Genomic DNA, 26,302 nt, shown 5'->3' on the forward strand with positions numbered 1-26,302 from the left:
TGCTGCTGTGCTGAGATGCAACTAAGCACCTTGGCTTCCCCTTTTGAAGAAGAAACTGAAGATAGGGCCCAGTGGTGTTCAAAACCATGGTCCAAAAGAGGTTATTAATGTCATATAAGTCATCAGAGACAGGAAGAAAAAAGATATTTCCATGCTTAAGGTATTTCCGGAACTTGAGAGTGAGAAGGGAATGTTTGGTCAAGAGAACCCCCCTGGATTCCAGCAGAATCACAGTGATGGCTCCCCTACTGCTTCTACTCCCCACCCCCAGCTTTTGAAGCAAGCCTGGACTCCCAACGGTGGCGGAAGCCTCACTCTAGGAGATTAACAGGAGCTCTCTCCTTTCACTGTGCCACCAGTTGTGAGCTGAAGAAAACTCTTGGTTTCTTTCTAATGTCATTTATCCCTTATGTTGGAAACAGAAACCAGTCTTTCTGAACTTAATTGGATTCTAGATTTTTTTCTCCTTGGGAGGGGAAAATATCAACTCCAGTATAATATAGTCATCTCTCAGTAATCCATTTGTTATTTACCTACTTGATAGACTTCTCAAACAATATTTTTAATTCCAGGATAACTTCCCTTTTGTGGGGAAGAAGCTACATCATCTATCAATTGTTCTTTGCTTGAAGAACAAAAATTAATATTAGCCTCGCCCAAAATCTATTATAATGACTTCCTAACAGGCCCCATACCCACCCCTTCTACCATTCTCTCTCTACCCCTCTGATAAAACACACACTGCATTCTAAAGACAAACACAATTTTTAAATTATTCTACTTGGAATTATCTCTGTTATCAACTTCTCTCTGTAGGACGCTTACATGCTATAAAAGACTATCTTTCAAGTGAACAATGAATTCTGGGATTTTTTTCAGCCCAGGGGCCACATAATACAGAACGTATCTAAATATATTTTAGAAAATATTATCTTCTGAGTACAACAAAATCAAATACTTTAGCCATTCTGTTCTTACACAGCATATCCCGGGCCAGAGTATTTTGCTGGTTTTCGGCATTAATGATGATTCCCTCCCCACCTGAAATGCCATTTATCGCTGAAAGGCCTGACTTGAACAAACTGCGGTTAGCAACAATATTTTCCCCAAAAGTTTCTGAATCAATTACCAAATTGAAACCTTCTTGCTAGAGGGCTATTTCTGGATTTTCATTTTGAAAATACCTTATGGATGACTGTAAATTCATGAGGCAATTCCCTGAGTGAAGCAGTTACCAAGCTGTAAACTATTCCAAGGCCAAGTTCACCCCATATCAAGCAAAGGAAACTTATCAGCTGAGGGGTAGAAAAATGACTTATTACTGATTTAAAAAAAAAAAAAAAAAAAAACAGATGATCTTGCACATTTATCTATCTTGATTTGGTCCCCAAGAAGAAATGAACACCTAGTAACAACTATGATAACTTCGCTTAGTCAATGTTTGCAGTTTTTAGAGTTCTTTTTCAAATTATGGTCCAATTAAACATTTTGTAAACTCAAACAAGTACATAGTCTTATAAACTCTTTCAAAATTAAATTGGCTTCTCATTCAACTTCTGGGTTGGTTTGTTCTCCAGTTTACCAGAAATTGAAAACCACATCTTTCTTCTGCTTAAAAATCCACAGAATAAAATGGTGCAATTGCTGTGGGAAACAATCTGACAGTTTTCTAAAAAGTTAAACATAGGCTGGGCATGGTGGCTCACACCTGTAATCCCAGCACTTTGGGAGGCCAAAGGGAGGATCACCCGAGGCCAGGAGTTTGAAACCAGCCTCAGCAACATAGAAAAAAAAGTTAAACATAAATTTACCATACAACAATTCCACTCCTGATTATCTACTCAAGGGAAATAAAAATGCAAAGTTCACACAGAGACTTGTACACATAAAATGTTCACATAAATGTTGCCCTCAGCAACATTATTCAGAAAAGCCAAAAAGTAGAAACCATCTAAATGTTCATCAAATGTTGAATGGATAAACAAAATGGGCATATCCACAAATGAGCTGCTACTGAGCAACAGAAAGGAATAAATACTGATACATGCTACAACATGGATGATCCTTAAAACATTATGCTAAGAATGCAGACACAAAAGACAACATATTGTATGATTTCATTAAATGAAACGTCCGGAAAAGGCAAACCGATAGAGACAGAAAGTAGATTAATGGTTGCCTAGGGCTGGAAAGAGGCACTGATTACAAATGGGCACACAGGATTTGGGGGTTAATGGAAATGTTCCAAAACTTTATCATGTTGATGGTTGTGAAACTTCACACATTTACTAAAAGTCACCTAATGGTACAATTAAAATGAATGAATTTTGTGACAGGTAGCTTATAACTCAAGCTATTTAAAACACACACACATAAACATATAGACACACAGATTCCCCATAATGCAGAAAATAAAGTCCAAAATTTCTAGCATGGCAATGAAGACCATCTCTAGTCTGCTTCACCATTTCCAGTCCAACAACCTTCATTCCCCAACACAGCGATGCAACAGTTTTTCCTCTTCCCCAGAATATGTGGAGCTGTTCACACTTCTGTGCTTTTCTTTTTTCACACCTTCTTTTCCTCTTCCCCAGAACATGTGGAGCTGTTCACACTTCCGTGCTTTTTTTTTTCACACCTTAAAACCCACAGCCCCTTTGCTACCCAGTGAACTCCTACTCATCCTTCAAGACCCAAAGTAAATTAAACTCTGAAGTAATCTCTAAATTGTCTCCATCAGAATGAATTTCTTACTCATTTGTGGTCCCATGGAATCTTCTATATATAAGTATACCATTTCCTTTTTTTTTTTTTTTTTTTTTTTGAGATTGATTTCATTCTTGTTGCCCAGGCTGGAGTGCAATGGCATGATCTTGGCTCAGTGCAACCTACGCCTCCTGGGTTCAAGTGATTCTCCTGCCTCAGCCTCCCAAGTATCTGGGATTACAGGCATGCGTCACCACGTCAGGCTAATTTTGTATTTTTAGTACAGACAGGGTTTCTCCATGTTGGTCAGGCTGGTCTCGAACTCCCAACCTCAGGTGATCCGCCCACCTCGGCCTCCCAAAGTGCTGGGATTATAGGCTTGAGGCACCACACCCAGCCCACCATTTCTTCTTTGCATTATAAGTCTCTGTACAGTGCCACCTCCACTGTGTTTTGTTCATCTTTGATTTTTCTTTCAGAAAAATTATATAGTAATAGCTAGTATTTACTCAACATTTACTCTTTGCAATGCACTTTTCATATATTACTTCTAGTCCTCACAACAATTCTGTAGGTGAAGTATCACTGCCTCCATTATCCAGATGAAGAAACTGAGACTCAGAGGACACACGACACGCCTAGGATCACACTGCCAGTAGACAGAAAAACTGAGATGCAAACCTGAGATACGAATCTACTGGAATCCAAAAGTCCATGTTCTTGCCACTAAGCTTCTTGTGGTTTACAAAACAGACAAGAAAGGATGCATATATCTACTGTATTGTATGTTACTCCGCTGGGGATGCTATGACAATTCCATAGCCTGGGAGGCTTAAACAACAGATATTTATTTTCTCACAGTTCTGGAGGCTTGGAAGTCCAGATCCAGCTGCCAGCCAATTTGGTTTCTAGTGAGAACTCTGTTTCTGGCTTGCAGATGGCTACCTTTTTGCTGTGTCTTCAATTGGTGGAGAAAGTGAGCTGTGGTTTCTCTTCTTCTGACAAGGGCTGTGAACTCCATCATTGGGACTGCACCCTTGTATCTTAATCTAAACCTACTTACCTCCTAAAGATACCACCTCCAAATACCATTAGGATTCCTTGTAGTAAATAAAAATTATAGGAGGCCATTAGGCTCCTATAATATGACATATGAATTTATATATATACATATTCATATAACATATGAATTTTGGGAAGATGCACAATGCACATGTTGGCAAGAATTATGAGACCTAAGTTTTAGTATCACCTTTATCACTGATCATGTGATGTTGGAAAAGTCACTTGACAATCTTGAAACAAGCCCATTTTCTTGTAAGGAAAACGAGAGGGTTGGACTAGATAATCTCCAACTCATGTTCTGGTTCTAAAAATTCTGATTCTGTGTGCCATCTTGCAACCACTGAAACTCAGATATACCAGTTCACCAAACAGTATACTGTTTGGTGATGATCTGAAATCTCAACACAGAGCTGTATGGTGATGCTACCATATCATACTACCATGGGCAGGTACCTCCCAGCAGCGTGAGCTCTTGAACAATTAGAGCAGTTTCTTCGGGCCAGGCCAGGTGTCCCCAGCTCTCCCTGACTGCATACTTTGTGAGAAGGTACCCAACACATGAACTTTGACGCTGCCTTCGTCCTACACAAGCCATCCACATCACCTACCTAATAAGAAATACTATCTGTGGCCAGGCGCGGTGGCTCACACCTATAATCCCAGCACTTTGGGAAGCCGAGGTGGGCGGATAACGAGATCAGGAGTTTGAGACCATCTTAACCAACACGGTAAAACCCTGTCTCTACTAAAAATACAAAAATTAGCCAGGCTTGGTGGTGCATACCTGTTATCCCAGCTACTCAGGAGGCTGAGGCAGGAGAATCGCTTGAATCTGAGAGGCACAGGTTGTAGTGAGCTGAGATCGTGCCACTACACTCCAGCCTGGGCGACAGAGGGAGACATCGTCTCAGGAAAAAAAAGAAAAAGAAAAAGAAAAAAAGAAATGCTATGTGCACAGTGCCAGGCATTCATTAATTTTTTTAAGCATTCACAAACACTGTCTCCTAACTGGCCTCCTCCCTTCAATGAATTCCATAGGTTGCCAGGTGAACTTTCCTGAAGCACAGCCAGCCAGTTCTGTTTGTGCCATTAAGTAAGCTTTTTTGTTGTTTGTTTCCTAGCATTTTATTTCTTATACAATAAAGTCAAACTTCCTTCGTCTGGTTTATAAGGTCTTATGTGTTCTAGCTTCAACCAGTTTTTGCAACCCCTTTTCCTCTACTACTCTTCAGAAAACTTGCATTCCAGGCAAAATGAACTACCTATGGTTTCCTGTAGCATATTTTTTACATTAACATAATTTCTAACAATATTCTAAATCATTCTAAAATGTCAGCCAGGTGTAGTGGCTCACACCTGTAATCCCAGCACTTAGAGAGGTGAAGGGGGCAGATCACTTGAGGTCAGGAGTTCAAGACCACCCTGGCCAACATGGTGAAACCCCCATCTCTACTAAAAAAACACAAAAATTAGCAAAGTGTGGTGGCGTGCACTTGTAGTCTCAGCTACTAGGGAGACTGATGCAGGAGAATCGCTTGAACCTGGGAGGCAGAGGTTGCAGTGAGCTGAGATCGCACCACTGCACTCCAGTCTGGGAGACTCTATCTTAAAATAAAATGTAGAACATGCTTCCCTAATAGCACACATTCTGTTTATGCAATAGGTTTATGCAGTTCCTTGTATTAAATAAAATTGTAGGAGGCCATTGTTTTGAACTTCTGCACTAGACCCCAACAGACCAGACTAAAATTAAAATGGAATCACTCATGGTCATCACACCGCAAATGAGTTATCTGGCCCTCCAAGAAATCAGGAGATGGATAACAGGCCAGTTTCAACCTTCAATCAGCAAGATAATGAATTTCCTCTGTTTTAGTCCTTACGACAAAGAGTAACTTCAAGTAACCTGATGTTAACCAGTTATCTTTCTGTTGTTCTGTCTGTCTCCACCTTACCAGGACAGTAACTTTGAAATGATCAATCTGCTTTTTGTTCTTTGTTTCTGCTTTCTACAGCCCTTTTTTCTGTCCATAAAGCCAACCTCCTCTGTTCCACTCATTGGGGCATTCATTCCATTTTATGGAATGAAGTGTTGCCTGATTCTAGAATCGCAATAAGGCCAATTGAGATCTTTAGATGTGTCAAATTTTTGTCTTTTGACACTTGTGCTGGTCTGTCTAGAATGCCCTTTCTCTTCATTCCACATACCCACATTCTTCAAATGAGCCCACATGGCAGATGCCCAGTGCAGTAACTGACATGTAAGTACTCAATACTATTCAAAGCTGCGTTTTGCTCCTCACACTAGCTATTCCTCTCCCTCTAACCTCAATTTTTTCTATACACCTTTCTTATGTAGCTTATTACTTTCTATTGTATTTAATGTAAATGTCTTAGATTGCCAGAGATCCAACGCACTGGAAAAATCAGTATTCAGTCTTAGTCCATGTGTACCCAGCACCAAGCAAAATTACTGTTTATGGTCAATAAATCTTTCCGTAATGAATGAGAACAAAACTAGTGTTTGAACCAGAATGGTCTCTGGTGGAAACTGACAGCTAAAACTGGACGGGGAGTGGAGCAGAGGTGAAGGAGTACTTAATGAGGCCCTACTATGAGCCAGGTACTGTGCAGAGCACAGCTTCATCCTTTGTTTCATTTATTCCTTTCCAAAAAACTGTATGAAGCAGCAGTAACAACTTCATCTCCATTTTACATATGAAGAGTTTGGGTTAGGGAAGTCAGGAAACTTGCCTGAGGTCACAACCAAGTATGTTTGGGTCTTTCCAGTACTGCACTTGCCGCTTGTCCTCCTTCCAATCACTCCCCTCCTCTCCCCGACGAAGGTCGAGGACTTTCTAGGAAAACATGCAGCCTCCAACCACTTCCGCCTGGGGAGCCCAGTCTCGCCCTTCGCTGCCAGAACCACAGGGAGCGCGCGTGGCGGGAGTGAAAAAGGTGAGCTGCAGTCCGGACGCAAGGCCCCGCCCACTATGTCGCTGGTGACGTCATCACGCAGAGCCGAGTCGGCGCGTCCACGTCCTTTAAATATGGTCTTTCCCGGGCGCGCGCGACAATGTGAGGAGTGGGGTGGAGCGTGTGTGGTGCGTGGCTGCGGCCTGGGCAAGAGCCGCCGCGGACCATGAGGTGGGCGGAAAGGCTGTGTTGCAGCCGAGACGCGGACGGGAGGGCGCTGCCGGGCCAGCGGGAGTCCTCATGCAGGGGCGGGAGGAGGGAACATGGCGGCCGGGCCAGGACCCTTTGCTCCTGGCTCTGCGCGGCTCCTACCCCTGCTTTGCTTGCCCTTTTACCTGCCTTTCTGGAACCTTGTTTCCCCTCTCTTTGCGTCCCCTTTCCCTCAGCCGTTTCTTTTGCCTTCATCGACTCTTCCCCCCGGCTCCACACTGGGTCGAAGTGTGAGAGGTAGTAGATTAAGTGGGAGCCGGTCGGGCCCGTCCGGTGCCGAGAAACCGACTCCTAAATTTGACTAGGTTCTCGTTTGTCACTTTATCAGTCTGCCTGGGATCACAGGAGAAATACTGAACATGAAGACATCAAGCCTGATTTGTAGTCCTGATGATGTCTGTAAGTGATCTTGTGAAATGTCACTTAAGTTGACCTCAGTCTCCTCAAATGTGAGGTTCTCTGAAAGGCCTAAGTTTCCTGATGTCGAGGTAGCTTTTGTCATGCGGTGCCTGCCAGAATCTGCCCCAAAACAAAGCATGGTCGGGAAAACAAAAGCAAGATTTATTTTGGCAGTAACGGAATAGAAAACTGAGTTGACTTCCAGTTCCCTGCCGTCAAGTGGCCTAGTATGTAAGCAATGAGAACACCATTCTGTTTCAGCTCTTATTTCCATAGTGGGTGTCCTAAGAGGAACACTCCCGGCGTAGATTAAATGGAAAAGAGCTCGTCCTGTATCGTCATTGCTGCTCTGCCACAGAGAACCTTGGGTCTGCTGTATTCTGTTTTAGGTGCCACAGCCTGTTGAGGGTAGATATTTAGGGAGAGATTCTTCCTCACCTAACAGCAGCTAGCCTAGCCAATCACTTGCTTTTGATCTTGGCCTTTTGTTTTTCCTCAGCTGAGTAAGTTCTGGAGGGATCCTGCCTCTGTTGGAGCCTTCGCAGCCAGGTAGCTGTGAACTGTGAGCTAGAGTGAAGCAGAAATCTAGAAAGATGAGCTCCAAGATGGTCATAAGGGAACCAGGACTGAATTGGTGAGTTGTAGCTACTTTGTAATCCGCTGAAGAGGAGTGTAGTGGGGCTGATGGTTGACATAAGAAAATAGATTCCTGGCATAGAGAGATTTGGAGGAAACAGAAGATACAAGTTTAAGGTTTCCGAATTTACGTTATCCTCATCCTCACATACTGAACGCTAGAGTTATGGCTGACTACACTTCCATTCCTATATTGGAACAATTCAGCACTCATTATTTTTAGGTATAATTCCCTCAGGTATTTATTGCTGATCTCCTGAAGGTCTCTCTCATGTATTTATTGCTGGTCTCTAGAAGGAGAGATTCTGGAATATTCTTGTGTCCAAGAACCTTGCCCATTTCCATGCAAATAATAAAAAAGATCCTCTTTAAGAATAGACATGCTTTTTGTTATATTGAAATCTATATCAAATGATAATATAAATGCATAGACTGTTTTAGAAGTGTATGAGAACTTTGCAAATAGAGAGCCTGGTTAAATATTATAGTGGTTTTGTAGACATCTAGCTAATACATGTGCTGATTTAGTTCATTTTAACACACATTTACTGAGCCAGCCAAGAAGGATCAACTGTTATAAATGGTTACAAAGAGTATTAAAATAGTACCTGACTCAGAGTATTAAGTCAGTATGTTCAATAAGTACTTGTTTATTGCTAGCAATACTCCCGTCCCCAGGGAGCTCACAATCCCTGAGGCCCTTGACTTTGTTTTTATATGATGTGCAGAAACTTAAGAATTTATTGAGATGTCACAGATACAATACCACAACAAGATAATAAGAAACTATAGTGGTACATAGCAAATAAGACATTCTAATTTTACCATTAATACCGTAGTATAGTTTTTTGGATAAATGCCTTTAAGAACAGTTAAAAGAAGAGTATGGTGCAAATATGCTAGAATTTCCTATTTGGGCACTAGGACACCCAGAAGTTAGCATTTGATTAGATAAGAAGTATGCCCATTTGCATTCCTTGCCAATGCTATAAAGTATGCGTTCAGATGTAGCACAGATGATCTTATATACCGCTGGTGTTGTGGAACCAGTTGTGGTTTTGAACCTTTGCACCATATTGTAGCCCTTGGAATTATCCTTTTCCACAGAATTTTACTGACCTTTGTCCTCCCTAGATCAATGGATTCAGTGTTTTCAAATTTTTAATTCCTTCATTCAAACAGCATTTTTGGATGCCTAACTATATGGAAAGCATTGAATATATGTTTGTCTCTAAATTAATTATGGTGTTATGAAAAATCATATCACCTTTGAGGTGGTTTTAGCAAACCATTTATCCCATTTGCCAAAGTAAACAAAATAGGTAGGATATTTAGTCTTTGTAGTGTCTTTTGGTTCAGCACGGTAGTGCATGAAACAAAAATAAGTTGAGAAGTATTTTCTTTTCAGCAACCAATATCTTAATGTTATGTCCTAGAGCCGGAAGTGAGGCCAGCCTTTGACAGACCCTTGATTATACTTCAGTCTTTTCTATCTTTAACTCTCCAGTCTGTGTGACATTTATTTAATTATGTACTGAAGAAAATGCAGGGCTGATTATTGGAGCTGGAGAATTTCATAATGGGCCTGAGTTTAAAGCTATCAAGAAGTAACAATTCTAAGCCCACAGATCTGGTATATGAAATTAAACATAGTAAGGAGAGATTGTCTGGGGATGGGGGGTAAGAAAGTATGAAATTATAAGTTACAATTGTGCCATTATGTGTCTTAGCATGAGATTTTGAATTGTCAAATGTAAGTAAATTACTTTGTTTCACAGGGATATTTCCCCAAAAAATGGCCTTAAGACATTTTTCTCTCGAGAAAATTATAAAGATCATTCCATGGCTCCAAGTTTAAAAGAACTATGTGTTTTATCCAACAGGTAATATGTTTATTTGGTTATTTATTTCCAGATTTGATTGTTGTTTTTCCAATAGTTGAAGTTTTATGTGTATCTCTAGTACATTCAAATTATAGAAATGTTTAAATTATAGAAACATTCAAATTATAGAAATGTTTAAAATAAAACAACTTTTAACACTTTGGTATTTCTTTTCAGACCTTCAGTCCTTTCTCCACACATGAACTGCAAAACAGTTTTATAGTATTTTATAATACTATGCTAAAGTGTCCCAATAATTTTTATAATGCTATACTAATATAGTATAATAGTATACAAACATTTATACCAATAAATGTTTTAGTATAGTACCAATATTATACTAATAATTGTTTAGTATAGTACTAAATAGTATACTATTTATAACATATGCACATGCACACATACATACACATGTATGTAATACAAAATGGGATCATACTAAAAATATACTGTAAAACTGTTTTGCAGTTATCTATCATTTAAAGTGATATTCTGAGTATCTTTGCATGCCCCAACATTTAGTTCAAATCTTAATGGTTGCATATTACCTCACTGTATAGCTTACAGATGTACTTTTAATTCATTTAGCTAGTCCTGTGTTGCAAAACATTGTGTTCCCTTTTTTCTTTTTTTTTTGTAATTAAAAATATATTGGTAAATTTTTATAGTTATTTCTATAAGATACACTCACGGAAATTGAATTGGTCAGACAATATGTACATTTTGTATTTTAATAGATACTGCCAAATTGCTAAAGGTTTTTTTCCTCTCTGATATTTAATAACTATTAAATGAAAATTTTTACTTCTTACTGATCACTTGTCTGTAGTAGCTCTTCTATCCTTTTTGATCGACTATTTCTACTCTGTTGTTAATGAATCCGGAAACCAAGTAATTGAGTTTACTAGAAAAATGTGTAAATACACCAAATGAGGAATTAGGAAACACCCCCAGGGAAGCTCAACATTTACTTTCTTCCTTTCTCCTTTTACAGTGGAGGAAGTGTATCTCCCCATCTTTTCCTGCTTTCTCAGTTATCTTTTCTGTCCATTGTCCCCTCTTACTCCTCTATCTTTGTTCTCTCCCATTTTCAGTCATCTTGATTACTTTTTGGTTTTTGTTCTGTTTTGGTTTTGTTTTTGTTTTTTTTTTTTTGAGACGGAGTCTTGCTCTGCCACCCAGGCTGGAGTGCAGTGGCCGGATCTCAGCTCACTGCAAGCTCCACCTCCCGGGTTCATGCCATTCTCCTGCCTCAGCCTCCCGAGTAGCTGGGACTACAGGCGCCCGCCTTGTCGCCCGGCTAGTTTTTTGTATTTTTTAAGTAGAGACAGGGTTTCACCGTATTTGTTCTGTTTTTTTAAGAGACGTGGTCTTCCTATGTTGCCCAAGCTGATCTTGAACTCCTGGCTTCAAGTAATTCTCCACCTTGGCCTCCCAAAGTGCTGGGATTACAACCAGGAGCCGCTGTGCCTGGCCAACTTAATCACTATTTGAACATGCTCAAGTTTTCCTGTTTTAAATAATCCCTGGACTCCACATTTTCTCCTAATTACCTTCTTACCTCTTCTCTCATTTATACTTAGACTTCTTTAAAGACTTGTTTGTGCTCACTGGGAAGAAATGAGGAACAAAAAAGCCGTAAGACATACAGAAAGCAATTAATAAAATAGTAATAGTCCTTACTTATCAATAACTTAAATGTAAATTAATTAAACTCCCCAATGAAAGGATGGATTGGCAGAATGGATTTAAAAACAGGATTAAAAACTTTCCATTTACTGCACATCCTACTCCACTTGCTGGGATTACAGGCATGAGCCACCCTGTGCAGCCCATAGCTATATTGTATTCTTTTGTTGGGTGAATATAATTTTTAAATTGACCTCTGTTGATAATTTAGCTTGTTTCTATTACTGTTAGAAACGTGAGCATCCTTTTTACATGTGCTTGTATAAGTAGGATAAACTCCTGTCAGTGGAGAGTATGTATATATATATATTTTGATAGATATTGCCAGATTGCTATTAAAAGCATTAAAGAAAAAAGTGCTTTTTTGATTCCATCAAATGAATGCGTAAGTTTACGTAAAAACAAGCAGAAGTTGTATTAAAGAGACAATTTTAGTCCAGGCTCAGTGGCTCACACCTGTAATCCCAGCATTTTGAAAGGGTAAAGCAGGAAGATGACTCCCAGCCTGGGCAACAAATTGAGACCCCGTCTCTCCAAAAATAATTACCTTTGTGTAGTGGCACATAGCTATAGTCCTACTTATTCAGCAGGCTGAGGCACGAGGATCACTTGAGCCCAGGAGTTTGAGACTGCAGTGAGCTATGATTCTACCACTATGTTCCTGCCTGGGCAACAGAGTGAGATCCTGTCTACCAAAAAAAAGAGATAATTTTTTAAAAATGAATGTTTCAGGCCGGGCGCGGTGGCTCAAGCCTGTAATCCCAGCACTTTGGGAGGCCGAGACGGGCGGATCACAAGGTCAGGAGATCGAGACCATCCTGGCTAACACGGTGAAACCCCGTCTCTACTAAAAAATACAAAAAACTAGCCGGGCGAGGTGGCGGGCGCCTGTAGTCCCAGCTACTCGGGAGGCTGAGGCAGGAGAATGGCGTGAACCCGGGAGGCGGAGCTTGCAGTGAGCTGAGATCTGGCCACTTCACTCCAGCTTGGGCGACAGAGCGAGACTCCGTCTCAAAAAAAAAAAAAAAAAAAAAAAAAAAAAAAAAAAAATGAATGTTTCAAAGAGGCAGTTTCAGAAGCAACTTTCTTCTTGCCAAAGTGCATAGTTGTAATATCTGTGCTGATATCAGATATACAAAGTTAAAGCAGTAGACTCCCTTATGTATGTACATCTATGGATTTTTTTTTTTTTTTTTTTTTGAGACGGAGTCTCGCTCTGTCACCCAGGCTGGAGTGCAGTGGCCGGATCTCAGCTCACTGCAAGCTCTGCCTCCCGGGTTCACGCCATTCTCCTGCCTCAGCCTCCCGAGCAGCTGGGACTACAGGTGCCTGCCACCTCGCCCAGCTAGTTTTTTGTATTTTTTAGTAGAGATGGGGTTTCACCGTGTTAGCCAGGATGGTCTCGATCTCCTGACCTCATGATCCGCCCATCTCGGCCTCCCAAAGTGCTGGGATTACCGGCTTGAGCCACCGCGCCCGGCCTGATATTTTAAAAAAATATTTGTTAGTCAACTTGTACAGTTTTTTTAGGATAACTAATTTCTTAAAACTTACTACCAATTAAATAAAGAATTGTCATTGTTTATTTGGATCAAAAATTGCTATAAATTCTGTTGTCCTGGGATTTAGAGAACATATGTCTGTCTTTAAAAAAAGGAATCATCTCAGGTCAGGCGTAGGTGGCTCACACCTGTAATACCAGCCTTTAGGAGGCCAGAGCAGCTGGATCACTTGAGCCCAGGAGGTCATGACAAGCCTGGGCAACATGGTGAGACCCTGTCTCTACAAAAATACAAAAAATAGCCAGGTGTGGTGGTTGTACACCTGCAGTCTCAGCTACTGGGGAGGCTGAGGTGTGAGGATCACCTGAGTCGCTACTACACTCCAGCCTGGGCAACAGAGTGAGACCCTGTCTCTCTCTCTCTCTCTCTCTCTCTCTCTCTCTCTCTCTCTTTTTCTCTCTCTCTCTCTCTCTCTCTCCCCCCCACCTCTCTCTCCCCCTCTCTCTCCCCCCTCTCTCCCCCTCTCTCTCCCTCTCTCTCTCCCTCCCTCTCCCTCCCTCTGTCACTCACACACACACACACACAAATAATCTTGGCTGGGCACAGTAGCTCATGCCTATAATCACAACACTTTGGGAGGCTAGGAGCAAGAGGATCACTTGAGCCCAGGAGTTCAAGACCAGCCCGGGCAACATCTTCGTCTTGCCACTACTTCTCATTTTATTTTTAACTTTAGAGTTACAGTCTTGCCATATTGCCCAGGCTAGACTCAAATTCCTGGGCTCAGGTGATCCTCCTGCCTCAGCCACCTGAATAGATGGGATTATAGGTGCACGCCAGTGTGCCCAGTATATTTTAATGGTTCAAGTCCACTTCTGTTCAGCATATCCCAGGTGTGGGTTGTAGCCTGGCTTTGTACAAGGAAAAAGGCATTTTGCTGGAAGTTGGGCATACCTAACTCCTAAAATATTTTTTTCTTAGAATATCCTTGTTTTCTTTAGATTTCTGTATAGCACAAAATAATCTATTAGTATAGTTTACCTTGTACTATAGAAAAAATACACAAGTTATTGATACGTTTCTAGTCTTTTTTCCTAAGCTTAAGTTTTATTAAGAATTATTACAGTCATTGTTATAGTAATTACTGTAATAATTCTTAATTACTGTAATAATTATTACAATGATTATTTCAGGCTTTATTGTTTACAGTTGTTTTCTTGTTGCAAAACAAGGCCTTTTATTCTGTTAATTTCAAGATAAAAAAAATTTTCCTTTTGCTCTCTGTGCTCCATAAGTGTTTGTAAAATGAAAGGACAACTTGAATAGTGTTTTTACAGATGAATAATATAAAAAGTTAATATTGTGTTACTTTTCTTTGAAGCATGAAAAAAAGTTTTAGAATATTTCCAAAGTCTCCCAAGAAAATAAAAAAGGATATTAAAATGCCATGAGCCATTCATGTAGAAATAGCCTTTTTTAATTATGTAAACAATGTAAACAATCACGTAAACAATTGCCTTTTTTTTTAATTAAAGTTTCTGTTTGCAGATATTCGTAACTGAATTTTAAGCAAACAAGGGGGAAAATAGCTTTAAATAGAAATATATATAAAGCTTTAACACATTTAATTTAGGAAAATAAATCAAACTCAGAAGATACTAGTAGACTTGAAATGGAGACTAGAAGTACCATTTTCAAATGCTACTTTTAAACAAGCTACCAAACCAGTACTTAAAGTATAGGAAACTTAAAAGTTTTGGATTCTGCCCTGTTTTTGTTTTTGTTTTCCATAGAAAGTTTAAGAAAGGAGAATGGGCAGTTGACAAAATGCAGGGGCAAAACTTAAAACCATCAACCAAAATAAAGTATAAGGCTGTATACGTGGATAGAGAAACCCTGTCAGATGCTTTTGGTTTACACCCTGATGAAGATTTTGACAGCACTGCACAAGGAAATGATCTTGATGTGCTACCATTTCATTCTTTGCTGAATGTAGCCAATTTAAACTGCTAGAATTCCTTGACATTCCTAGTCTGGCATATCTGAGTCAGCATCTTGTTGCTGCAGCAGCTTAATTAAATTTGCCAGTTTTTGGCACAGGACAGACATGTTCTCATATTCAGAGAGACAGCTGTGTAGCAGTATTGTTAAGAGTGCAGACACAATACTGTTAGATTTAAATAGCTCTCAAGACATTTTCTAGTAAGAAGTCAATATGCTGTAATACATTTCTCCCAAGATCAGCAGTTAATGTTCATTTTGTTAACCTAAAATATGCTTATTTTTTATATAATTATTGGAGAAACTTTAATAGCTATGTCTTTTTTTAACCTGTGTTATTTTCAGAGCCAACCTAAGCATCCTAATTTTAATTTCCAAAATTCTTCTCCCATTCCTTTATCAGCTCTTTGAGTCGTTTTTTATCCATTAGTTAGCTCTGAGAGAGTGGTGTTAAATATTTTTTGCTTTATTTGGGGACCTACATATTTTCTAAAATACTGTTGTCATCTTTTGGAATTTTTGACATATTTATTCTAGTATTATAAAGTTAATTTAGAACAAATCAGTAGTAGGATGGAACGTAACTCACCCTTTGTCCAGATGCAGATCTAAATTAGTAATTCTCAGCCGTATCAGACTGATACCCTCCCACTTTTTATGACAGATATTTATAAGAAATAAGATACCTCCTTTACTAGCTTAAAATGAAATTAATAGATATAATTTTTAAAAACAATAAGTGTGAAATAATTTTTTTAATATGTAAATTCATAGGGACTACTGCATTATGAGATATAATGAGGTAGTGAGATGCATCAGTTAAAATGAATACAGTTCATTTATTTAAGTTAATTTAAAATACTTAAGAGAAAATAAAACATACCATGAAATAATCATAGGAAAAATAAAATGTACTGTTAGGATAAATAATAACAGACTAGACTTATTTGTACCTGGTAAGAGAAGGCCTGAAAGGGACTGTTGAAAGTTATTCAGGATAGTACTGCATATTGCAGGCATTTAGTATTCCCCCCTTCTGAATGCCTTTAATCCCCTCTCTTTTGTGACAATCCAAATACACCTACAGGCTTCCAGAAGGCCCTGGGGACATTAAAACTGCCTTGATTGAGAACCACTGCTATGGATATTTTCTCTTCCTCTCTTTTTCTCCCTTAATCCCTGATCATGATGTTCTTAGGATTCTCTTCAGTCACCTACTTGGTATGTTCACTTTGGAAACCTAAGTTCTCTATAGTCCCATTGTGTTGATGTACCTATCTACTTTTCTTTCTTCTTCATTGACTTCTCTAATGCACTTGATTATAATGTCCTGGAGACTGGAGATGGTATTGTACTTAGTGTTGTATTTCCAGTACCTGGCATAGGCTGGCACGTGGTAGTTAATAAATATTAACTAATGGAGGAATGAAGAATGAGTCAGCAGATGTCCATCTTTTTCATTAGTTTCCCTTCCTGTCTGGATTTTTGTGTAATTTGGAGCCAGGTTATAGCAAAAGTTACTGTGATGGAAATTACAGTCGTACAGGCCAAGGAAGTATAGTTTTTGATGCACTTCTAAAGTTTCTTATTTAAAATGTAGATTATAATAACTGAATAGCAAAAATAGAGATGGGTTATGAATAAGATAAGGAACTTGTGTTCATATACCTTAATTTGGTTAAGGTGACTTCTTAAAAGTAGGGGTAGCATTTGTGAATCTGAGTAACAGAGAAACTCTCTAAAATAAAAGAAATTTATTTGGGAGTAAAGCATTGCAATGGGAATATGTATGCCATAGTAAACTATCTGCGTATTCAGGGAGGTAAAGGAGGACAAAGATTTTTAAAGGAAAAAATTAGGATTGTGTGATTGTTTTGAAATAGTTATACTTGATCTTTGGAAGATGAATAACAAAGGTGACACCAATCCAAGGTTGGACAGGCAGTTCCTGAACAAATACCCTTGCAGAAGTATTTTGTTATCAGGAATTCAAACATGAGAACTCTGTCTTCATGGCCTTCACTAGCTCTAATTATCAGGGTTTTTGTGTTTTTTTGTTTTGTTTTTTTAAGTTCCAGGGTACATGTGCAGGATGCGCAGGTTCATTAGGTAGGTAAACATGTGCCATGGTGGTTTGCTGTACTTACCAACCCATCACCTAGGTATTAAGCCCAGCATGCATTAGCTATTTTTCCTAATGTTCTCCTACCCCAACCCCACCCCACAACAGGCCCATGTGTATTCCCTTCCCTGTGTCCATGCATTCTCATTTTTCAGCTCCCACTTATAAGTGAGAACATGTGGTGTTTGGTTTTCTGTTCTTGCATTAGTTTGCTGAGGATAATGGCCTCCAGTTCCATTTGTGCCCCTGCAAAGGACATGATCTCATTCCTTTTTATGGCTGCATAGTATTTCCATGATATCAGGGATTTTTAAACATTGGTAACTCCATTGTGATTCTGACAACCTTCACACATTCCATAAACAAATGTGGTAACAAGTTCTGAAACTACTCACTACTTTCTCTTCTGGTACATTCCATTAAAGATATGCCAGGATTTTTCTTTGGCATCCATGAAAAGCATAAAGTCATTTGCATGAACTCAGCTGTGTACCGGAGTGATAGAGGATTGTACAACTTTTCCAAAACCAATACTGCTTTCAAAAAATACGGTGCATATGTTAGAATTCTCTTAATTTTTGAGATAAGCAGAGGAAATCGGAACATTTAAAATCTCAATGAATTTTTGTTAACCTCAAATTTGTGATTCCATTATATTCTGTTCTTAGTAGGTTTTGTTCACCATATTAACTGATAAATCTTAGTGATGAATTTAAGTATTAAGAACTCAAATTTTAATAAAATGTAAACATAAAATACCTGCATATGTAATTGGCAAGAATGATTTTCCCCTCTTTATTAATGGGAAAAAAAGTTCTAAATTGAATAAGTATGCCTCTTCCTCTCCATCAGGTAATTGAAGGTAAGTTTGCATTGTGAACCTATCCCACAGAATACTTAATCTACTTTAAATGGCTAAGCATCAAAATGCAGGTGGCAGAGTTAGATAATAATCCAGAGTTTACTCTGTTAATCACACTATATTCTCCCTAGTGATTGAGAATCATGAAGTTCCATGATAGTAATCTTCATGTGAAAAGCACATATTTGTAAATTATATTTTGTTTTCCAGACGTATAGGAGAAAATTTGAATGCCTCAGCAAGTTCTGTAGAAAATGAGCCGGCAGTTAGTTCAGCAACTCAAGCAAAGGAAAAAGTTAAAACCACAATTGGAATGGTTCTTCTTCCAAAACCAAGAGTTCCTTATCCTCGTTTCTCTCGTTTCTCACAGAGAGAGCAGAGGAGTTATGTGGACTTGTTGGTTAAATACGCAAAGATTCCTACAAATTCCAAAGCTGTTGGAATAAATAAAAATGACTACTTGCAGTACTTGGTATGTATTCTATTCTTCAGTTTCAGGAAAAAATATTAAAAATTAGGAAATATTTTTATCTTAAATTTACATTTATGTTTTTAGGTCCAGTCATCTTTTTTAAAATGAAAAATTTAAGGAGATTACTTGACAGAGCAATGTTGCTTTAATTCTTTTATTGGTTCCGTTATAGTTCAAGCATTTTGCTCTACTGCTTAGCACGTCTTAAGTACTAGCAGTAGAACTTCACATAGATTATACCAATTTTAAATTATTGCTTAATTATTACTTCAATTAAGACTTTTCCAAATTCTCAATTATATAAATGATGCTGTGCTGAACATCTTTGTAGCAAAATCTTTGTTCATATCAATGATAGTTTCCATAAGATAAATTCTTAAAAATAAAACTGCCAGACCAAAGCATATGCATGTTTTCAAAGCTTTGATCTGCAGTTACACATGCATAAATTGTTCTACAAAAAGTTTAAACCAGTTTGTTTGTACCTCTGTTGTATGACAGGTTTTGAAAAAACTGTCTTCTCTGTTCCTACAGGGATAAGGTAACAGAAAATCGAAATCAAATTTTAAAAAAGAAAAAACTATCTTCACTAATATTGGACATTACCTTTTTTGCCTTTAATTTAAAATGGGAAAAATGATCTCTTGCTTTACATTAATTTAATTTATGATTACTAATGAAAATAAACATTTTCCATATGTGGATAAGCCATTTTTATTTTTTCTTTGGTAACTTGCTTGTTTGTATTATTTGCTCATTTTTCAATTTGGATGTATGTCTTTTTAAAAAAATTTGAGGCCAGGCGCGGTGGCTCATGCCTGTAATCCCAACACTTTGGGAGGCTGAGGCAGGTAGATCACCTGAGGTCAGGAGCTCAAGACCAGCCTGGTCAACATGGCGAAACCCCATCTCTACTAAAAATACATAAAAATTAGCCAGGTGAGGAGGCGCCTGTAGCCCCAGCTACTCGGGAGGCAGAGGTTGCAGTGAGCTGAAACCGTGCCACCGCACTCCAGCCTGGGCAACAAAGCGAGACTCCGCCTCAAAAAGTAAATTTAAAAAATTTTTGACAGCATTTTATAAAATCAGCTTCTCAATTCCTGAGCATGTATTGTATAGTCTTAGTCATTTGCTTTTCTATTTTGTGGAGTTTTTAATAGCAGTTTATCGTTACTGTGTAATAACTTTTACTGACTTCTTTCATTTCTGCTTTGGATTTGATACTTTAATTATTAAGTCCAAATTATTATAGCAATGATTAAGAAAGTGATTGTTTTTTAATGAAACTTTTTATCCCAAGACATGTCTACTTTTTTAAAAATCAGGATATGAGAAAACATGTGAACGAAGAAGTTACTGAGTTCCTAAAGTTTTTGCAGAATTCTGCAAAGAAATGTGCACAGGATTATAATATGCTTTCTGATGATGCCCGTCTCTTCACAGAGGTAAAAATCAACTCACATTTGTGTAAACTGCCAAGTCATAGGCAATAGCAGCATTCTGAAATGTGTGATGATTCCCCCAAAAGCATTTGGAACTGTCAATATTACCAATTTAAAAACCGCAGGTCTTTTCTTCATCATGCATTAAAATAGTTTAAAAACTAACATCTCAAAATTGTGTATTATAGTATATTTGTATGTATATTCTTTAATGATCCAACTATTGTATTATATCATTACATTTTACTCACATAATAGTTTGAATTGACCCACTGATTTCACTTGTGAGAGAGTAGTGTTTAAAGAGTTATCCTGGTCCCTAAAAATCTGAATGGTACTTTAAAACTCAGTCACGGGAACTTGTGCTCATTATGTTTGTGGTAACCAGCCACAAAATGATAAATTTCAGCTCTGAGTTCATTTTTTGATACTTCACTCATTCATGCAAATTTATTAGCAAGACCTGTATATCATCCCAGCTCGTACCCTACCATCATTCATTGAGCCTTCCAGAAACTTAAAGTATACTACTTAAATAGACAAGGCGTGTGGCACACGCCTCTAATCCCAGCACTTTGGGAGTCCAAGGCGGGCAGATCACCTGAGGTCGGGAGTTTGAGACCAGCCTGGTCAGCATAGTGAAACCTCGTCTGAAACCCCGTCTCTCCTAAAAATAAGAAAATTAGCCAGGCATGGTGTTGGGCGCTTGTAATACCAGCTACTTAGGAGGCTGAGGCAGGAGAATCACTTGAACCTGGGAGGTGGAGGTTTGCAGTGAGCTAAGATCCCACCATTGCTCTCCAGCCTAGGTGACAGAGTGAGACTCTGTCTCAAAAAAATTGGATAAAGTATGCTACTTAAACAATAACTATATATGTACATACACATATGTTTGTAGTAGAGTTTATAAATATCAGTGTAAATTTATTTAAGCCTTTAAAACTGGTCACTGTAAACAATAGTGTTAATATATTTAACACTACTGAACTCTACACTTAAAAAGGGATAAGATGGTAAATTTTACCATAGTTAAAAAAAACAAAACTAGGCACTATAAGTTGAAGGACAGCAGGAGTATTACACTTTCACTGTTTAAAAAAAAAAAAAAAAAAAAAAACAGGCCAGGCACAGTGGCTCACACCTATTTTTTCAGCACTTTGGGAGGCCAGGGCGGAAGGATTCAGCCCAGTAATTTGAAACCAACCTGGGCAACATAATGAAATCCCATCTATACAAAAAATTGAAAAATTAGCTGGCATGGTAGCTTGTGCCTGTAGTCCTAGTCCTAGTCCCAGCTACTTGGGAGACTTAGGTGGGAGGATCACTTAAGCCCAGGAGATGGAAGCTGCAGTGAGCCTTGATTTTGCCACTGCACTGCACTCCAGTTTGGATGACAGAATGTGACCCCGTCTCAAAAAAAGGAAGAAATTTGTTGTTAATATGAACCAGAAGAATGATTCTTCTAAATAAATGAATTTGATTTTTATTTTCTGTGAACCTAAATATAATATATCCAAATGGAATGTCATAATTTTCTATGTGGAGAAGGAGCTGGCAGCTATTCTTGTTTTTTAATAGTGCCTTTTAAAAGACCAGAATGATGTTTTTAATACATAAGTCATAGTTCAGGCTGGAGTGCAGTGGCACAATCCTAGCTCACTGCAGCCTTGAATTCCTGGGTTCAAGTGATCCTCCCCACCTCAGCCTCCTGAATAGCAAGAACATGGGCATAGGCCACTACACCTAATTTTTTTTTTAGAGACAGGGCCTCCTGTGTTACCCAGGCTAGTCTCAACCTCCTGACCTCAGTCCTCCTGCGTCAGCCTCTCAGAGCGCTGGAATTACAGCCCATCTTTCTTAGGAAGAGTCTTTACAAAGTTCTGCAGTGGCCTGCATGATCTCTCCCCTCCCTCCCATCCCCCATCCTCACTTACTACACATTGTCCTATCAGTTATTCTGCTCCCACCTGCGGACTAGCCTTTACATTTCTTCAATACTTCAAGCATAGTCCTGCCTTAAGTCCTTTGGCATTTGGGGTTTCTATTTTTCTCTCAATCTGTTCCCCGGATTTCTGCATGGAATAGTGTCTTGATTCTTTTATGTCTCTCTCTGTTCAGATGTCACCTATCAATGAGGATGTCCCTGGTTACCCTATGGAATGTAGTATGAACCTCACTTTTCCCTTTACCATGTTTTATTTTTGCTTATTGTCCTTCTCACTGTTTTTGTAAAACAGTGCCTTTTTGTAAGTGCTGTTTTATTCACTGACGTAGTCTCCCAATGACTAGAATAGTGTCTGGCGCGCTTAAGTGCTCAAGTGCTCAATGTAAATATTTCTTGGGTGAATATAAAACTGTACTTTATTAACAAAGTACGTTACTTGTAGCTAATGATAAATGATAAACATTGTCATGTTTTTTTCCATATTGATGTGGTAGCACATTTTCTCTAAGTTGTATTTTACATCCCCACTGCAAAGATTCACTGATATTTTTCTAAGATCCTTCAGTTTTAAAATTTTGTGATATGCAATGTCATGTATATATGGAAAAGTATATAGAACAAAAGAAAAAATAGATGCAGCTTAACAGATAATTATATAGTAAACATCTGTGTAACTCTTACCCAGGACAAGAAATAAAACAATACCAGTAAATCCAGAAGCCCCCTGTGTAGTCCTCCTGTATAATAAATAACACTCTCCTTACTTGAATAATCACTGTCCCAGCTTTGGTGGTGATAAGTTGTTTGCTTTTTGTGCGTATATGGAGAGTGGTAGTTCTACTTCTCTTTTGCCTGATTTTGTTGGGATTTTTTTTTTTCTTTTTTTTCTTTTTTTTTTTTTTTAAGAGACAGAGCTTTGCTCTTGTCGCCCAGGCTAGAGTGCAGTGGCACGATTTCAGCCCACTACAACCTCTGCCTCCTGAGTTCAAGCTATTCTCCTGCTTCCGCCTTCCAAGTAGCTGGGATTACAGGCTCCCACCACCACGCCCAGATAATTTTTGTATTTTTAGTAGAAATGGGGTTTCACCATGTTGGCCAGGCTGGTCTCGAACTCCTGACCTTGGGCAATCTACCTGCTTCAGCCTCCCAAAGTGCTGGATTACAGGCGTGAGCCACCATGCTTGGCCCCTTTGCCTGATTTTGAATTTTATGTGAACAGAATGCTTTTGGGCCTTCCTTCTTTCATTCAGTATTGTGCTTTTTAGATTCTTAACTTGTGTGAGTTGTAGTTCATTCATTTTCATTTCTGTCCATTTTTCCATTATATGAATGAACTACAATTTATCCTGTTGATCAGAACTTGGGTTGCTTCCAGTTTGGAGCTATTCTAAGCAGTACTCTTAATAAAATTCTCATACATTTATTTTGGTACACATACGCACATGTTTCTGTTGGATAAATAGATGCTTCTTGACTCACGATAGAATAACATCCCAATAAACCTATAGTGAATTAAAGATGCATACACCTAATGTACCAAATATCATGGTGTGTTTTAGCCCACTCTAAATATGCTCACAATACTTACATTTACCAATAGTTGGGCATAATCATCTAACACAAAACCTATTTGATAATAAAGTATTGAGTGTCTTGTAATTTATTGAATGCTGTGTGTTGTGACAAAATTGCAATGATTTGGCACCATTGTAAAGTTGAAAAATCATTTTGTGGAACCTTTATAAGCTGGGGACTGTTTGTGTACCTAGGAGTGGAATTATTGGGTCATAGAGTATGCGTATCTTCAACTTGAGTAGATTTACAAATGGTTTTCCAAAGTGGCTATACCAGGTTATATCAATTTACATTCTAAACAGCAGTGTTCAACAATTCTGTTGCTCCACATCTCAGATATATATATACATGGGGGGAGGGGAGAGCACATGCATGTTTTCATATGCTTCTTGCTCACTTTTTCTTGCAGAATGACTTTTCATTTTTTCTAATTGATATGTAAGATTTCCTTATATATTCCAAATATGAAAACTTTATGGGCTATGTATGTTGCAGTTTTTCTTTTTTGGTTTTGAATTTTATCTTTTTATATTAACAAGTTAAAATTGTATATGTTTATTTTGTACAATATGTTTTTAAAATATGTATACATTGTGGCAAGGCCAAACCAGGCTAATTAACATATGCATTACCTCACAAACCTATTTTTTTGTTGTGAGGACTCTTAAAATCTACTCTCTTAGCAGTTTTCAATTACATTGTAATTATCATCACCATGTTTTACAATTGATCTCTTAAACTTTTTCCTCTTACCTGACTGAAATTTTGTGTCCTTTAACCAACATTTCCGCCACCACCCCAGCTATTAATGCTCACTGCCTAGATGCATTCATTCACTGTGGTTTGCACAGTTGTAATATTCTGATTGCATCATTTATTCATTGGAATAATTTTTAAAAGATATACTTTCCCTTATTTACTATTCGGTTTCCCAGTTCACGTAGCTTACCATGTGACAGAATAAATACTAGACTCTTTCCTTTGAAATACCACTTTTTAAAAAACTAGTTCCTTTTTATTCTCCAATGATGATGTATTTTCTTTTTTTAAAATGTTATTAAATCATGGAGTTAAACATATATGTGTTTCTGTCCACGAAGATTATTATCCTTTGTAAGCCTCAAATAATACTAACTCACTGAGAGGCTCTTCCTACTGGCTTTTCAGTCAGTCTGGTAGTCTTCGAGGCTCATTTTCTATATTTCCTGCCCTGGCACTGGAATCAGCCATTTTCTAAAGCTCTTGTTTCTTTTATTGTGAAGTGATATTTCAAGACTACAATGTGGGCACTACGGATGCTCCTGGGTTGATCATTGTTTTGAGAATAATTCAGTGGATAGAACTAGGAAAGAATACCTCATATGTCTCATTTGCTTTATCCCACATTACACTCACAACAGCCTCAAAATAACAATAGTAGTGATCAATACAATAACAATTGAAATTATTTTTTGTATGCTCTTCTCATTCTCTCCCACATTTTTTAAAAGATTGTACTGTGTTATTATTGTTAGAGCATCATATAGCCATTAAATACTAAAGCCTCCCTTTTATATCCACATTTAATTTTTAAAACTATTGAGGTATAATTTACATTAAAAAATTACTCATTTTAAGTGCATTTCTTTTGTGAAATGTCTATTGAAGTATTTTGCTGATTTTTTTATTTGCTTTTATTTTTATTAAGCCATAAAGTTTCTTTATATAGTCTGAATACAACTCCATTATGTATAGTTTTCTTCCAGTTTGTGATGTATTTTTACATTTTTTAAATAGTGTCTCAAAGAACAGAATTTTAATGGTCTAATTTATCAAAAATTTTTGTGGTTAGTGATTTCATGTGTTCTGGCACAGAATTATTTGCCTATCCCAAGTGATTCTCAGACTGGGGTCAGTTTTACTCCTTCCTCACCCACCCGCCACCCTGCCCATCCCTAGGACTTTGACAGTGAGACATTTTTGGTTGTTGCAACTGGTGGAATGCTACTAGTATCTGCTGCGTAGAGGCCAAGGATGCTGCTAAACATACTAAATGCATGTGAGTGACGTCCCATACAACAAGGAATTATCCAACTGAAAGTGTCAGGGGTGCTTGCATTGAGAAACCCTAATCTAAAGGGCTTATAGTTTTAACTTAAATACGTAAATAAGTCTATGTTGATTTCAAGTTAATTTTTGTGTAAGATACAAGGTAAGGATCAAAGGTCATTTCTTTCCGTATGAATGTGTAGTTGTTCTAGCACAATCATTTTCAACTGAGAGTGACTTTGCCTCCTAATGGACATTTGACAATGTCTAGAGCTTGGTAGGGGTGCTGATGGCATCTACTGGGTAGAGCCAGAGGTGATACTAAATATCCTTCAATGTACTGGACAGCCTAACACTACAAAGAATTATGTGGTCCAAAATGTTAGTAATGCCAATGTTGAGAAACTCTGCTTTAGCACAGAGTATGGTTGAGAAAGGTATTTTTTCCCTTACTGAATTACCTCGTCACCATCACGTGGATCAACTTTTTTTGAAGACGGAGTCTCCCTCTGTCACATAGGCTGGAGTGCAATGGTGCGATCTCTGCTCACTGCAACCTCTCCCTCCCGGGTTCCAGCGACTCTCCTGCCTCAGCCTCCCAAGTAGCTGAGATTACAGGCGCCTGCCACCACACCCAGCTAATTTTTTTGTATTTTTAGTAGAGATGGGTTTCACCATGTTGGCCAGGCTGGTCTCGAGCTCCTGACCTCAGGTGATCCACCTGCCTCGGCCTCTCAAAGTGCTGGATTTACAGGTGTGAGCCACCATGCCCAGCCTGGATCAATTTTT

General features: G+C 38.4%; 1 protein-coding gene across 4 annotated transcripts in view; it reads left to right on the top strand.

Annotated features, from left to right (window-relative positions):
• The first annotated feature begins 6,759 nt into the window (after positions 1-6,759).
• ICE2 (interactor of little elongation complex ELL subunit 2) overlaps positions 6,760-26,302 on the top strand; it is a 57,114-nt gene continuing 37,571 nt past the window's right edge. Inside the window, exons 1-6 of one of the 4 annotated variants that reach the window (XM_010374228.2) lie at positions 6,805-6,918; positions 7,286-7,356; positions 7,856-7,990; positions 9,771-9,875; positions 18,262-18,523; positions 19,849-19,968. In XM_010374228.2, coding sequence (XP_010372530.1) covers positions 7,950-7,990; positions 9,771-9,875; positions 18,262-18,523; positions 19,849-19,968 — 528 coding nt within the window. In that variant the 5' untranslated portion in view covers positions 6,805-6,918; positions 7,286-7,356; positions 7,856-7,949. Of the gene's footprint in view, positions 6,919-7,285; positions 7,357-7,855; positions 7,991-9,770; positions 9,876-18,261; positions 18,524-19,848; positions 19,969-26,302 lie in introns of all 4 variants that reach the window. The other 3 variants (XM_010374230.2, XM_010374229.2, XM_010374227.2) reach the window with 3 other exon arrangements.

This window comes from Rhinopithecus roxellana, chromosome 5, assembly GCF_007565055.1.
Source record: "Rhinopithecus roxellana isolate Shanxi Qingling chromosome 5, ASM756505v1, whole genome shotgun sequence".
NCBI classification, from domain to species: domain Eukaryota; kingdom Metazoa; phylum Chordata; class Mammalia; order Primates; family Cercopithecidae; genus Rhinopithecus; species Rhinopithecus roxellana.